Genomic DNA, 14,631 nt, shown 5'->3' with positions numbered 1-14,631 from the left:
GATGCTTATCTTGCTGGGATCCTATGACCCCAGCTGACTTCCTGCCCTTTGGGCAGGGGGCTGGACTCGATGATCTCTCGAGGTCCCTTCCAGCCCTGATGTCTATGAAATCAGTCGTTATCAATTCTCTGTTCAGTGCTCTTTTCAGTGGTTTTTGGTGGACTTAGTTTTGACAAGCATACTGCCATCTTCAGGTCTGAGTATGGTGAGTCTGCAAGAGCTTGGTCCATAAAAGTCTTGATTGCACTGAAGAAGCTCCGCATGTAACGAGTGTCAACAAGTTGTTGGATTTGTTTCACCTTTTTCCTACCACTTGTTTTTGTTTTCTGGAATCTTCCTCTGGGCTTCAGCTTTAAGCTGACACTTTAAATAAGATCTTAATAAGCTCCTTGTTCTGTGTTTACTGTTCTGAAACAGGCCCTTGAAAAGCCTTTTGTTTTTCTGGATACCAGTACATTAGATCAGCCTCATCAAGAGAATCATCTTGAATGATAATGACAACTTTGTTTTGGTCATTGTATCTACTGCTAGGATGAATTCTTGAGGACACTGCCAATTCAGCCACTGACAAGATTGTCACGGCCCATTTTAAATTGTCCTCAGTGCTCAGTTTCAAGGCAGCCACTTGGACAGTTAATTTCATACTTACAAAATTCATTCTGCCTGCAGTTCTCTGCTGCAAATTTTTGTTTGGCATAAAGAGCAGCAGAACTATATATGGGACATAAAAGGTTATGAATGCTTTAAGAGTGAACCAGCAGCACTTCTTGGTTTTTATGATATTTTATGGACAAGTCAACTATTATAGGGCCAAGTTCAGTTCTCGTTCAGACCGGTGCAATGAGGCTTGTTAAAGAGCTTCCCTTGTGTTGAAAGAATATTCAGTCTGTATGGAAACACCTGAACTTAGGTGATTTGATTCTGCAGGACATTCAGTAAGTGTTTCAGTCTCATCGACTTTTGGGCATAAAGTTAAGCACATACATTGATGTAGAAGTGAGACCTTAGTATCTCAGACACTTCTGTGCTTTTCAGTGTTTTCATATTGTAACCCAATATTAAAATGGAAAATACATTTAGGATTTTCTTCCTTTATAACCAGAAAGAGGAATAGATAAGCATAACAGTCAGAAGCTTTCTCTGACTCCTATGGTAGATGCTTTTGCTGATTGTTCTACCATATTTATTCAAATATAAGACTAGTTTCTGCACACACCCTGCCCCCCAGCTAGCATGAGGAGAAAAGCCCTTCATCTCTACATTTGCATGCTAGGAAACCTCCTTACATACAAGATCTATCATTAAATTGCTGCCAAGAGCAGCATGCACTCAGTAATGGAACCAACTAGAAGTTTTTATAAAATGTAGCCAACACTGAGCATGACTATAAAACATATGGCTCATACTGGGCAAAAAAAGTTGATGAGACACTACAACAAGGGACAGGTTAGTGCAGCCTTCTGAATAAAATACATATCGGTGTGATCACTTAAATGCAATCCCATGGGTGACTGGTGCCTCCTGAATTGGGGGGGCACTTCCCCCCTCCCCCCCCAGTGGCCAGTCAGCGACTGGAGGGGTGGGGGTGGTTTCCCTGCGGCTGATCATGCTGACCCACAAGTGCTGCACCACTGGCACTTCTGGGATGGCATGACACTTCCGGGTCAGCGCAATCAGCTGTGGGGAGACTGCAGGGATAGCTTCTCCTGGTGCCCCCACTCCCAGGCTGGTACCCTTGGGGAATGGGGGGGCACCAACATTCTCACTTTCCCCCCATCCATACCAAAGTCCAGAATGGTGGTTGTGAGGAGGTGCACCAGCACTCTTGGGGTGCATGTACACCCCCTACACATCGCCCCTGTGCAGTCACCCTCAGCATCAACTTTTTTGCAAGTCATGGTGAGCCACTACATTGCATAATATCTTTACTTCCTCTTCACTCACTCCCACAACTGAGCTGTGCCTTTCTTTTCCATTTCCAATTATTCCTGTTTCTTCACCAGCCTTAAATGCCTGGCAAATATCACCATACAAGGCCCCAGACAGTTCATACAGAATCCCTGTGTCAGCCCCCTTTCAGCTAGACTGTCGCATATGGTTAGTGTGGCCCCACCCTCCAGGATGTAGAGCTGGACCAGGTTGCTGTGTGCTTCATCTGCATATACATTTTTGGAGGATCCCAGGACTCATGACAAGAGCACCTGGTTCCAGTCATGAGTAGGGAGGTAATTAGCACATGGATCCTTTGTGGTGGAGTATCTGGTATACACACACATGCTGAGCAGTACTGAACTGTGGGGTCACCATGGCTTGAATTGCTGTTGTCTCCACTGATGGCCAGCCCACTGAACTATATGGTAAAATCAGGAGCCTTTGGGTTTGGACTAACGTCATTCATAGTTTTGTACTCTTGATTAAGTAGGCGCAGCATTGTTGCTTAAAAGCTTGTTTGTGGAATACCTGTGCTAAAACTTGCAGTAGTTTTAAACAAAGGTAAAACATGTCAATACTGATGAGTTTAAGTCTATGGGTACCTGCAGTAACCTCCTTATATGCAAATTACTCAAGGTATGTTTATTACAGGTCAGTGTTCTCAGAATTGCTTTTCATTTCCATATGCTCGGGGAGAATAGCGTCTGACAGTAAGGAACAGGGGAAGGGGGCTACGTGACCCCCCCCCCCCCCCCGATTTTTATTTTTCTGCTGTAGCAGCATGAGGGGACAAATTCAGGGCAAACCTCCAATAATTAATTTCCATACCTGGAAGATTATAACACACTTGTACATTTTCCATATATTGAATCTAATGATTGGGGGTTTATCTTATAATTCAGGTAGTCTTATATTCAACTATATACAGTATATTACCACAAGTATCAGCATTCAGAAATGTTAATGTTCAAAACAGAAGTAATTGTCTATTTTCAGAATATTGGTGGGGCGGGGGGCGTTGCTGGCTCATTGTTTAGTGAATAAGCGATTTTATTTCATCTTTGGATCATCCTTTTGGGAACCCCTGCTTCTGGTTCATTTCCTCTTCCATTTTTAAATGGAACTGAAAGGAAGGATATGCAGGAATGTATATACAAAGGCCTATATTACAACGGAAGTCAGAATAAATAATTACGCTGTTTCTTCTGGCTTTTAAAAATCTGCGGGTGGTGACATCTTGGCTCCATTGAAATCAGATGAGAATATTGCTATTGATTTTTATAAGGCAGAGAAATCTTTTATAGTGGGAATCTATCAACATTGATTTACCTGGTCACATTGAGGTAGATGGATAGCTTGCTCTCAGTCTCAAGTTTGTGTGTGTGTAGTGTATCAAAGTAAAATTTTGTTGATACTTTTAAACTTGAATCCCTATTTAGAATTATAAAAGTTTGATTACACAGACATTAAATTGTCACAGTCAAATTTATATAATGCTCTGCTTTTGATTCTCTCTTGTATGGGTCAGGAGAGGAAACTTTTAATTGCATGACCATGTATGTGTACTATTTTTTTTTCCCCTTTGCCATGTCTTTCTGAAGCATGAGATACGGAGGTTGAAGCTTGACAAAATTAACCAACAGTCCTGGATGGTCAAGGAAATATATTCTTGTGGGTTTTTTATTTTCCAAAAGTGACAAACATAAACTTGTTATTGCTCTTCTAACAATGTTGTTAAAGGGGTAAACTTTTCCATTTTTAACTAACTCAGGCATTCTAATATTAGTTAAGTAATTACTTTGTGTATGGTGAAGCAAAGGTGATGATAATACTATTGGAGGCTTCCTTTGTTCATAACCTGCTCACATTATGTTCCCATGAATAAAAGTCATCAGAGCGTCTTCATAGAATGATAACCCCTGTATCTTAATTTTCTTAATTTTCTACTTTTTAGTATATGCTTATTGAACATAACAAACAGAAAATGAAATCTGACCTGAAGAAAAATGTATTACATTTAAACCTTGTCTAACTATCCCAATTATACAGTTGGCTCAATAGAAGAAATCCTGGCCTTTGAACAAAAAATTCCAGTAACTTTGGACAAAAGCATAACTAATTGGTCAGATTACTCTTCTCTGTTGTACTATTAAAAAATGTAACAAATATCTTGTCGGGGGGAAACTCACCACGTGATCTAAAGATGGCTTGAGGCTTTCATAATCTTTCTCAGTTCTGGCATAGGATGATGATAGCTCTTTCTTTTCAATTTCTGCCTGTTTTCTTCCTGCAGCAAAACTTCTGTCTGTAATCTATAAAAGGCTTGCAAAGTAGGGAAATGTTGCATTTCCTCTTTTCTTTGGGGAATTTAGCACTGATGTTGAATGTGACCCTATTCAGGGAAGGATGTGCTGGAGCAGCTGCTTAAGCTGATATGTTCTAGGTTTCATTGACTTGGAGACATTGGTGCTATCCTGACTGGAAGTTTTAATTGCTAAATACTGTTTATATTACTGTAGTTCATAGGACCCTAGGAGCTACAGAATCCCTTTTGTGCTTAGCATTGTACAAACCCACAAAGCTCTACAAAAACACATTCGCTTCTTGGTTTATAGCGAGACAAATAATGCCCAACACTACTTTGTGAACAAAAAAGCAGAAGTACATAAGGAGCAAATAAAAATGGCTTAATTGTGGCTGTGTGGTAAGCGGCTATCACAAAGGCTTGCAGTGGTGGAGCTTTTTTTTGAGGGTCTGAGGAGAGACATTAACTTCTACCCAGGCTTTTTAACCGAAGAAGAAAACATTAGTTCTATGAGCCCAAATATTCATTAGCGGTCTTCTCTCAAGCAGAACATTTCACATCTGGTTTAGTTTTTCCTGCACTGGCAAGAAGTTTTTATTTTCTGTATTATGAAGCAATATATTGGTGGCCTCTTTCTGGTCAGGGTGAGCCTAGCTGCCTATTATAAACTTTGTTGGCCCACCTCTTCAAACACCTCAAATAAAACTTCTTAAACCACTATATTAAACCAGCAGTAATGTCAAGTACTGATTCCTATGCTAGACTAAGCTATTGTTGAAATTTTTAAAGCAAAATTGGATAAAAATTGTTAAATACATTTTTTGTTTCTTTTGCAGTCTTTAAGAAAAATGGCGTTTCACTCTTGAAAATATTTTCTAATGTTTGGCTTGTCGCATCTCAAACAATTTGACTAATTAAATACTTTACAGTATTTGGTGGCTCTTAGCAGCAGTGGGTACTGTGGATTAGTTTTGAGCAGGGTTCCTGGTTTTTTGTGATTAAAAAAAAAAAAATTGCAAATTCTCTGACTCCCCCCCCTTCCCTTGCCAACTCCCTATGGGGGGCCTCAAACACGCCGGCTGCCCCCCCCCCCCGCACACTTTCCTCTGGGAGGTGCTCTTTAGGCTGCCAGCCTGCAGGGGGCTCATTGCAAAACTGCAAAATCTGCAGGTTTCTCCAGGAAAATGAGAAATCCACGTTTGCCTCTGGTAAAAAGTAAAATCTGTAGTTTACTCAGTTTTTCCATGGGAAGTGGAAAACCCGGATCCCTAGTTTTGAGGCATACTTACATTAGCGCTCTGTGCTTCAGACACTTGCAGTCTATTCTGACAAGTGCTTATGCAGAATCAAGCCCTTGGTCATTAAAAAGTCTTTTGCTTCGTAGGGCCCTGGGAAGTTCTTACATTCTACTTAAGAGATTGTGGAAGACTGAACAGTGCAGCCCTAGCTCCAGAGCCTGCATGAAAATGGTGCTCAAGCACCTGCCTGTTGTGCTAGATTAGTTGGTTAGCCTGGGTTGAAAGAACCCCCCACAACTGGGTGGGCTTGTTTGTGTTTGTGAATGGGAGGCTGTTTACTTTGCAAGGATGACTTGCCTTAATTGTGGCCCATCTTACCTTTTATGCCTAGGCTTGTGTAGTGCTGGAGAGCCAGAAAATTCTGGAGATGACTTTCAGCATTTTTTTTTTTTTTTTGTCATTTCTACATAGGCAGTGTAGTGGGTGCCCGTTCTTTTAAAACAGGAACTCGGACAAGGATTGGGCTCGAGGGGAAATTAAGCCTGGAGACAGAAGTGACAATTTTTGCCCTATCTGGCTACAGAAAGTGGTCTCTAGCCATGACCAAACACAAGTGCATGGCTGTAGACTGCTTAAGAAGTGGGCAGTTGGGCAAAAATCTGAAGCCTCATTGCATGAGGGGTCAGATGAAGACCTTTTAAATATGTAGCATCTTCTGTAACTTGGGCAAGAAGTTGCTTGAACACCCTGTTGCTGTTGTCAGAATAGGAGGAGGGAAAGGAGCAGAGGGAGTTCCATCTGGGGGGTTTTCAGCCTCTGCTTGAGGTTGGGGTGGGTGAATTGCAGCCCCCTCCAACACCAGCTGGGGAACCCCTAGAACTACCTCCCTCTGTGATCTTTCCCCTCTTCCATTCTGAAAACAGCATGGGCTCATGGGGAGGGCAGGGGTCATTGCTAGGGGAAACAAGCTGCAGGCTGGAGCCAGCAGCTAGATTCCCTGTGGAACCAACAGTGAACCTCTGTTTGGTCCAGGGGATGGCTGTAACTCTGAACATTTCCTGCGCAATGTGCTGAGTTATAGCAGGGAGTTGCACTTCTGTCTGCCCTAAGTTGATTAAGTACTCTTCCAGCATGTTTCAGAGACTTCTTAGAGAAAGCTCTTGGAATAAGCCTTAGTCCTTGAATTTTTATATAAGCAAAAGAGAGGCTAATTGGATTGCAGCATCTGTAGGTATTATAGCACCTCTAAAATAATCCCCTGGAACAGTTGGTCTGAAGGTGTCTAAAGGTAGACACCTGTTCTTAGATGCACACTGTGGATGGGTAGCTCTGATTCCTGTCCTTGGGGCCTGAAACACAGCCTGCTTCCTCACATTTACCTGCCACACCTTGTTAGAAAAGAAATGGGAAGTTGTTGGTTGATAGTCATATGCTGAAGACTGCAGCTTCGTAGCCCTGACGGGTCCCCTTCGCAGGCTTCCAACCTCCCCTTCACCTTGTCATTGTCACCCCTGTTAGTGCAATCAGCATTTTTCACCCATAATCCTCAAAGCAAGGGTCACAAGATATCCCCAGCGATCTGACCTGTGCATTCTGGGTCTCACTCCCTTTTCTTCTCTCGGTCCCCTAAGGGTGACCCCTCATCTGAACCCAGGTGAGGGTACTGTTCTTTCCCTCCACCTTTCCCTGAATATTTATTAAAGTCCGTAAACAGTCTTACCTGGCATGGGTTAGGATCCCTGCCCTATGAATCTAGGTTTCCTATAGTGGTTTAGTGCTCTCAGCTGACTGAAGTCCTTTGGCAGCCGCATCTCACTGCACCATTCGTCTTGGATTCTCTTAAGCGTGGCAGTTGATGCTCTGTCTGGTGCTGTGCCTCTGCACCGGCGTGCACCACTCTGATTCCAGAGACGCTGCCTCTTTTCCCCTCTGTTGGGGAGCACTGAATCCCTGAGCTTCTAACTTAAACAGGCTTGCTTCTACGTGGTCCAGTCAGGTCCCACTTCTCATGCACCACGTGGTCCACTGTAGCCAGGGAATCCACTGCTTCCAGAGCCTAGTCGCTTCCAGGTTCATCCCTGGCTGCATACTCTGATTGCCAGGTGGAGCTAGGGGCCTCCACCATGATGGGTCTGCTTTACTTCAGAACCCTGGCTGGCTTTCCTGGAGACCTGCCCCTGGCCAGCTTGAGATGCATCTTCCAGCGGGGTGTGGACTCCTCATGGGGCTCAATATCAGGAAGTGGCAAGCCTGGCAAACACCATGTTCTCACACGTAAGGAGCCAAGGATTGACTCTCTATTACGCATGCATATGTGTGCATCTACCTTGTTTTACATGTGTAAATATCCATGTGGTTTTAAAGGAACTTTCATATTATATGGATACCCAGGAAAAGTATTTACAGATCTATAACGGTAATAAAACATGTTTTGTTTGTTATCTAATCAAGCAGTTTAAACAAGAAAATAGACCATTATGGCCAACCAATAGAGACTGGGTAGCTGTGTGCTGTAGGGGAAGATTCAGGAATTCATAAATAAATACACATAAATACATCTTTTTTTATTTTTTATTTAAAAAATCTGTTCATGATAGTGATCTAATATTATGCTGTCCTGATTTAACTTCTAGGCTAATCTGTGCTTTGTGGACATAGATAACCATTTCATTGAGCTGCCAGAGGATTTACCCCAATTCCCAAATAAACTTGAGTTCATTCAGGAAATCTCTGAGATCCTAATGGCTTTTGGAATTCCACCTGAGGGAAATTTGCACTGCAGTGAAAGTGCCTCCAAGATGAAGAACCTCAGAGCATGTGACATAGTTTCTGATAAAAGAAATGGGAACATAGCAGGATCACCTTTGAATTCCTATGAACTGCTAAAGGAAAATGAGACGATAGCAAGACTTCAAGCGCTTGTCAAAAGAACAGGAGTGAGTCTAGAGAAGGTACGTAATGGAACTGCATGCAGTTTCTGTTATGGCATTGCATACCAGACGTGTGAGGAAAAAAGAGATTCAGCATGTAGTGACCTGTCTGGCCTTGCCTTCACTAGGTGGACTTTTATCTTAATATTTTTAGCATCTTAGATATGTTTACATGTTAGCATCTTGGAAGAGACGAGGGTCAGTTTTAACACAACAAGCCCTTTGCTTCCTTTTACTGTTTTATTTCACCTACCTAATATCACTTGCCTTGTCTACTCTAAGATTTTAACATGTGTTAAACAGTTGCCTTTTTTAAGTCTAGTGATCTCATAAAAAAAAAAAAAAAATGCAGCCACTTACTGATTTAATCCTTGCTTTCACCCTCTCTTGGTATTTTTCTGTCTCAGATTTGCTACTTGTAGAACTATTTGCATATAACTTGCCTGGTTTGGTGATTGTGGCAAGGCTTGCTTCATTAATGCGGTTTATATGCTGTAAAGTACTTTAGTGATGTTATTTCTTTCCAGAGACACAGTGTATAGATGCAGGTCAGGGACATCAGCTGGGCATGTAGAAGCTCAGTCCCTCCAAAAATCGGGTCCTTTCTTTATCTGTGCTCTTTTTGGAAGACTTTGAGTTTGCTTGTATTTTTTTAAATCAGGGGAGATTTTCAGCAAACTTTAACTCCTATATGCTGTTTAGATTGGGGATTGTTCCCCAGCTGCATCCCCTTTTGTAAGGTTGTTGGTCTAAGGACATAGGCAGGCAAGGTTCTTTGGGTAGATGTGATATCTTTTATTAGACCAGTTAAATAGTTGGAAAAAAGTTCTCTGCAAGCTTTTGGGCACAAACACCCTTCTTCAGACAGGAAGGGTGTTTGTGCCCAAAAGCTTGCAGAGAACTTTTTTCCAGCTATTTAATTGGTCTAATAAAAGAGATCACATCTACCCAAAGAACCTTGCCTCCCTTTTGTAAGGTTGTTTCCTGCTAAAGTGACTGAAGCTTGCACTACAGGTAAGGAGATAAAACAGAAGAACAGGACTTTGTCAAACCAGTATCCAGGGGAAAGGTTTTGGGGGAAAACTGCATGGGGATAAGGGTAAGGATTCAGTTACTGACTGGATAGGGTTAGATTCTCAAATCGGCTGCATTCCTCTTCATATTTTTCTTGTGTGTTGTGTTCTTGTTCAGGGACAAATTGGTAAGAAGCTTGTTATTTTGATGATTGGCCTGAGAAATAATGGGGAGGAAAGCAGCTGCCTTTTTTTTTTTTTTTCTCCCCCTAGTTTCTGCTCACCTGCTCCTTAATGCTGAACATTGTATTTTTAAAACTCACTTTGCAAATTTTGTAGAAGTTGTTCTGATTGCTGAGTGTAGACATTGCAAAGTGGTGTTTCTTAAAATATTAGAGATGCAGATTATTGGAGTGTAGTTATCCATCATAACCACCATTGACATTAACAGGCAGTTTTCAAAATATGAAAAATTCCCCGTGGGATGGATTTAGAAGAGGCTGGTGAGTGGTACAGCTATCTAGTTTGAAGAGCCTGTGTGAAATACTGAAGACCTGCATACAGTGCATCTCGGCCAACTAACAATAATCATTGTGGCTTATGGGACACTTGTTTTGTGTGGGTACAAGTCACTGCTCATGATACTTTTGAAACGATTGCTTTTTCCAATAGTGGAGTAAGGGCCTGCAAATGTGTCTGAATGGTGTATGATTATGCCTTTTGACTTTCGTGGCTATTTAAAGGGCTGCATGTCTGGTTCCATTTAAAATAAATAGACATTGAATGTTCCGATATTCAATGCAGCTTTGAAAATATCAACTTATGCTTTTTAAGAATAGAAAGTAATACATTTTGAAACATCATTTTAACTGTATATTAAAATGGGTGCTTAAATTTGTCATGGAAGATTCCTGAAGTTAGGGAAATTGGTTACTACCCATGCACAGGAACTTATTTTGATTATATGTCTCTGAATTAACATGAAGTTCAATACCTATTGGATTGTAGCAGTGCTAAGTATGGATTTATGATACTGTACATTGAAGAAATACACATTGGTGGTACTCTAACAACCTTTTGCAAGTTTTCATTTTGGTGTCAAAAGTAACAAAGGCCTGAGATGAGCATGTTAATATTACCTCCATCTTCTGAAAATGTTTTTAGTGCAGTCAGAATTAAAAATGAAGTCTGCTTACTGTTGAAACTATAATTTCATTGAGTTAAATGTTCTTTCCAAAAGCACTGTGCAGGATCTTGTCAGTTGAAATGCCTTATGTTGATCTGAGGAATAACATTTGGATAACAAACTTAGATATAAGCTTGCATTTCTTGTACATCCCATAAAGGCAAAAATATGTTTTGTTCTTGTATGTTTCCCCTACTCTCTCAGCTGGAGGTGCGGGAGGAGACGAGTAGCAAAAAGGATCTAAAAATCCAGTGCGATGAAGAAGAATTCAAGGTTTACCAGCTGAATATTCAGATCCGGGAAATTTTTGCCAACCGTTTTACACAGATGTTTGCAGATTATGAAGTATTTGTTATTCAGCCCAGTCAAGACAAGGAGTCTTGGTTTACAAACAGGGAGCAAATGCAGAACTTTGATAAAGTAAGTTTTTTGCAAAGCCACGCAGAAGGGTGTGTTTTTTTCGTAAGTACTAATCAGGGCTCAAAACAAGTGATTAGAATTGGTCAGAAAATAGGGAGAACCTCGTGATTCTTCTTTAAGATCTTCTGAAAGATGATATAAATTTCTTTATTTATAATTTGAAGCCACTCAAGGGATAGTTCTTAGAAAACAAGGTATAGATTAGAATGAAATTAGCTTTAACATAAAATTACAGGTTAAACTCATTTAACATAACAGTAGAGCAGTTCTGACAAGAGTTTTAGAATATGTTCAGAGGAAGACTATGATCATGCAAAGCATTTATACTTGTGCTCTAACTTTTGTCTTGTGTTTCTGTGGTTTTCCAGAAAAGGACCTAAGGTTTCAGTTCTTTTCAGCTCTTACTGTTATATCCCTTAGTCAGAATTGACCTGTTTCATGTGAATGGGACTGCTGACATGAGTGAGGGTTGCTGGACTGGACACTAAGGGCTTGTGTATACTGGTCCCCTAAGTGTCTGATCCAATAGCCTTTGAAGTTGGTGCAGATATTCAAACGGACCTCTCCAGGCTTTGACTCGGGTCATATGGTTAACATAGGAATCAAGTGATGGTTTTGCCATTGAGTGATTTGACTTGGCTGAAATCTCAGTTGTGGTGTTATTTTTAACATTTTATTTTTTCAGTCATAAATAAAGAGCTATAAATAAACAACATTCATGGAAAGTGAGAAATGCTTACAGAGGCTTGTTTCAAAGATGGAGTTTGGGGGTAAACTGGAAATTAAAAAAAAAGGGCTTTGAATGGCTCCAAAATTCTCAAGTATGTACTTGGTTAGAAATATGTTTAGGTTTCATAGATTTCATAGACATTAGGGCTGGCAGGGACCTCAGAAGATCATTGAGCCCAGCCCCCCGCCCAAAGGGCAGGAAGTCAACTGGGGTCATAGGATCCTAGCAAGATAAGCATCCAATTTACTCTTGAAGGTGTTCAATGTAGGTGCTTGAACCACCTCCGCTGGCAGACTGTTCCAGACCTTGAAGGCTCGGACAGTAAAGAAATTCTTCCTTATGTCCAGCCTGAAACGGTTTTGCAGGAATTTATAACCGTTTGACCTCGTCATCCCTTGGGGTGCTTTGGTCAACAAATGTTTCCCCCTGATAAACTTGTAGGTGGCCATCAGATCACCCCTGAGCCTGGGCTTTTCCAGGCTAAAGAGTCCCATAGCTCTCAGCCTGTCATCGTAAGGTCTGTTTTCCTGATTTCTGGTCATGTGCGTGGCTCTTCTCTGCACTCTCAAGCTTCTCCACATCCTTTTTGAATTGTGGAGCCCAAAACTGGACACAGTACTCCAGCTGCGGCCTCACTGAGGCTGAGTACAGGGGGAGAAGGACATCCTGGGATTTGCTCGAGAAGCATCTATGGATGCAAGCCAGCGTTTTGGTCTCTTTACCACCCACAGCATCACATTGCTTGTTGATTTTTAAGATGATGTCTTTGTTGTCCAACATGTCTACACACTCTGTAATAGAATTTTTGTGTTGTTTCTTTTTATTAGGCATCATTCTTGTCAGACCAGCCTGAACCTTACTTACCTTTCCTCTCAAGATTTCTGGAGACACAGATGTTTGCGTCTTTTATTGACAATAAGATCATGTGCCATGATGAAGATGACAAAGACCCTATTTTGAGAGTGTTTGATAGTAGAGTAGATAAAATTAGACTGCTGAATGTGAGGACACCAACTCTACGTACATCTATGTATCAAAAGTGCTCTACAATTGACGAGGCAGGTAAGAGTGACAAGTAACGGTCTTTTAATTTTAAGAAGCTATGGCTATTCTTGTTAGTATCACTAGAGCTCAGGTATTTTGGATACTATCATATGGGTCCTAAAGCTTTAACCTTTTTTTAAACAAAGAAATAGGAGAAGAGTTGTAATATAAAGTGCAAGTCGAGAGTATAATGCTATGCTAGAGTTGGTCTCATGCCTAAAGAACCTTGTCTGCCTAAGAAACTTCTTAACTTTCTTTGTTACTTTCAGAGAAAGCTATCGAGTTAAGGCTATCAAAAATAGATCACACTGCAGTCCATCCACATTTGTTGGATATGAAGATTGGTCAAGGGAAGTATGAACTTGGGTTTTTCCCCAGACTTCAGTCTGATGTACTCTCCACAGGACCAGTAAGCAACAAGTGAGTAAGCAATGATATTCGTATGTTGCGAAGTGGTGCCTGATCATGATCAGCTCTCATGCAGGTGTCCACATTTGAGATGTCAATAAGCAAATTTACCTTTGTTCACTTTTAATGAGGAAAATCCTAAAAGGACTCTTTGGACTTTTAGTATCAGAATGGGGGTAAAGTTAAGGATATTTGCATGATTTTAACTGCTAGAGGTGTAAGAAAAAGAACAGGGTTCTGGTAAGAGTCAAGCATTTAAATAAAGGACTTCTTTTTATAGGAAGTATGAAGAAATGGGAAGATGTTATGAGGTGAAAATGTAACTCAAGGCTAAAAGAGAAGAAAACTACAAACCAAGTATTAGTAGACTGTGGGTGTGTGTACTTTTGCAGGAAAGTATTGGGTGGTTTTTTAAGTTGGATCTTATTTATGTCCAGCTGAGGCTCTCTGCTTCTGAAAGTTCATAGCATAGTTTGCCTTGTTTTTAGCTCTAATTGATGTGATTTTGATTTCTGGTGCACCTGTTGCTGACTCTTGTTCTTACAAATAAATGTTTGCTGCATAGACACTGTGAACAAAGATGGATACCTTTGCTCCCACTTTCCTTTCCTCTTTAGCTTATTCTTAATAGCTAATGAACAGTCTTCCTTGATTTGTAGATGGACAAAGAGAAATGCACCTGCACAATGGAGGCGGAAAGACCGACAGAAACAACACACAGAGCATTTGCGTCTGGACAATGATCAGAGAGAGGTGAAAGCTATTTATTAGCTATAGAAAATGACTGTCGTTGCATATGTTGTTACTGATTTACAAAATATCTCAGCAGTTATTTTGCAGGATGTCTCTGCTCTCTCTCCGTCTGCTCTTTTAACAAAAGGTCAGATCATCTGCTGAGGTAAAATGGTATAGTTCCATTGGCATTGGAAATATGCCAGTTTATGCCAGCTCAAAATCTGTCCTAAGGATCTGAGATAAAGATAAAAATATAGCGACTAATTTGCTGTTTTAACATATGTGCACAGGTAAATATGCCATTTGATCAGCAGCTTCGACTTTGTTTAAATATCAGTCCATCAAAATGTAGATTTTTCAGATAAAAATAATATATAGTGGCTCCTGTGCTTCATACGCATTAAATATTTACTCTTGTAAAAATCTGGGGAGTTTTCCTAGGAAAACCTCTATTATAAAAAGTTGAGAGAGCATCCTGTTTACAAAGAATTCCCAAATGAACCATTTTAAATTGTGAGTCTGCAGTGACAAGAGCACCGCAAATTTTAATGTTTACCTTATTCTGTTTAAAGTGTGTGCAAGAAAGTGCAAGATTCGTGAGGTGAGGAAGGAGAGTGCAAAACTTAGACTAGTGATGAATGCACTCATTGGAAAGAGTACAGTCCTAGTTCCTGGTCCCTGCTCCCAGGA

General features: G+C 40.8%; 1 protein-coding gene across 1 annotated transcript in view; it reads left to right on the top strand.

The window, feature by feature from the left end:
• Window positions 1-14,631, top strand: part of DENND5A (DENN domain containing 5A) — a 99,111-nt gene that overhangs the window by 49,318 nt on the left and 35,162 nt on the right. The window contains exons 7-11 of the mRNA XM_019551014.1: window positions 8,109-8,426; window positions 10,809-11,024; window positions 12,582-12,816; window positions 13,068-13,218; window positions 13,866-13,959. Coding sequence (XP_019406559.1) covers window positions 8,109-8,426; window positions 10,809-11,024; window positions 12,582-12,816; window positions 13,068-13,218; window positions 13,866-13,959 — 1,014 coding nt within the window. The remainder of the gene's footprint in view (window positions 1-8,108; window positions 8,427-10,808; window positions 11,025-12,581; window positions 12,817-13,067; window positions 13,219-13,865; window positions 13,960-14,631) is intronic.

This window comes from Crocodylus porosus, unplaced genomic scaffold (genome assembly GCF_001723895.1).
Source record: "Crocodylus porosus isolate Cpor-Errol unplaced genomic scaffold, CroPor_comp1, whole genome shotgun sequence".
NCBI classification, from domain to species: domain Eukaryota; kingdom Metazoa; phylum Chordata; order Crocodylia; family Crocodylidae; genus Crocodylus; species Crocodylus porosus.
Note: the sequence above shows the minus strand (reverse complement) of the source record. Positions and strands in the feature narration are given on the sequence as shown.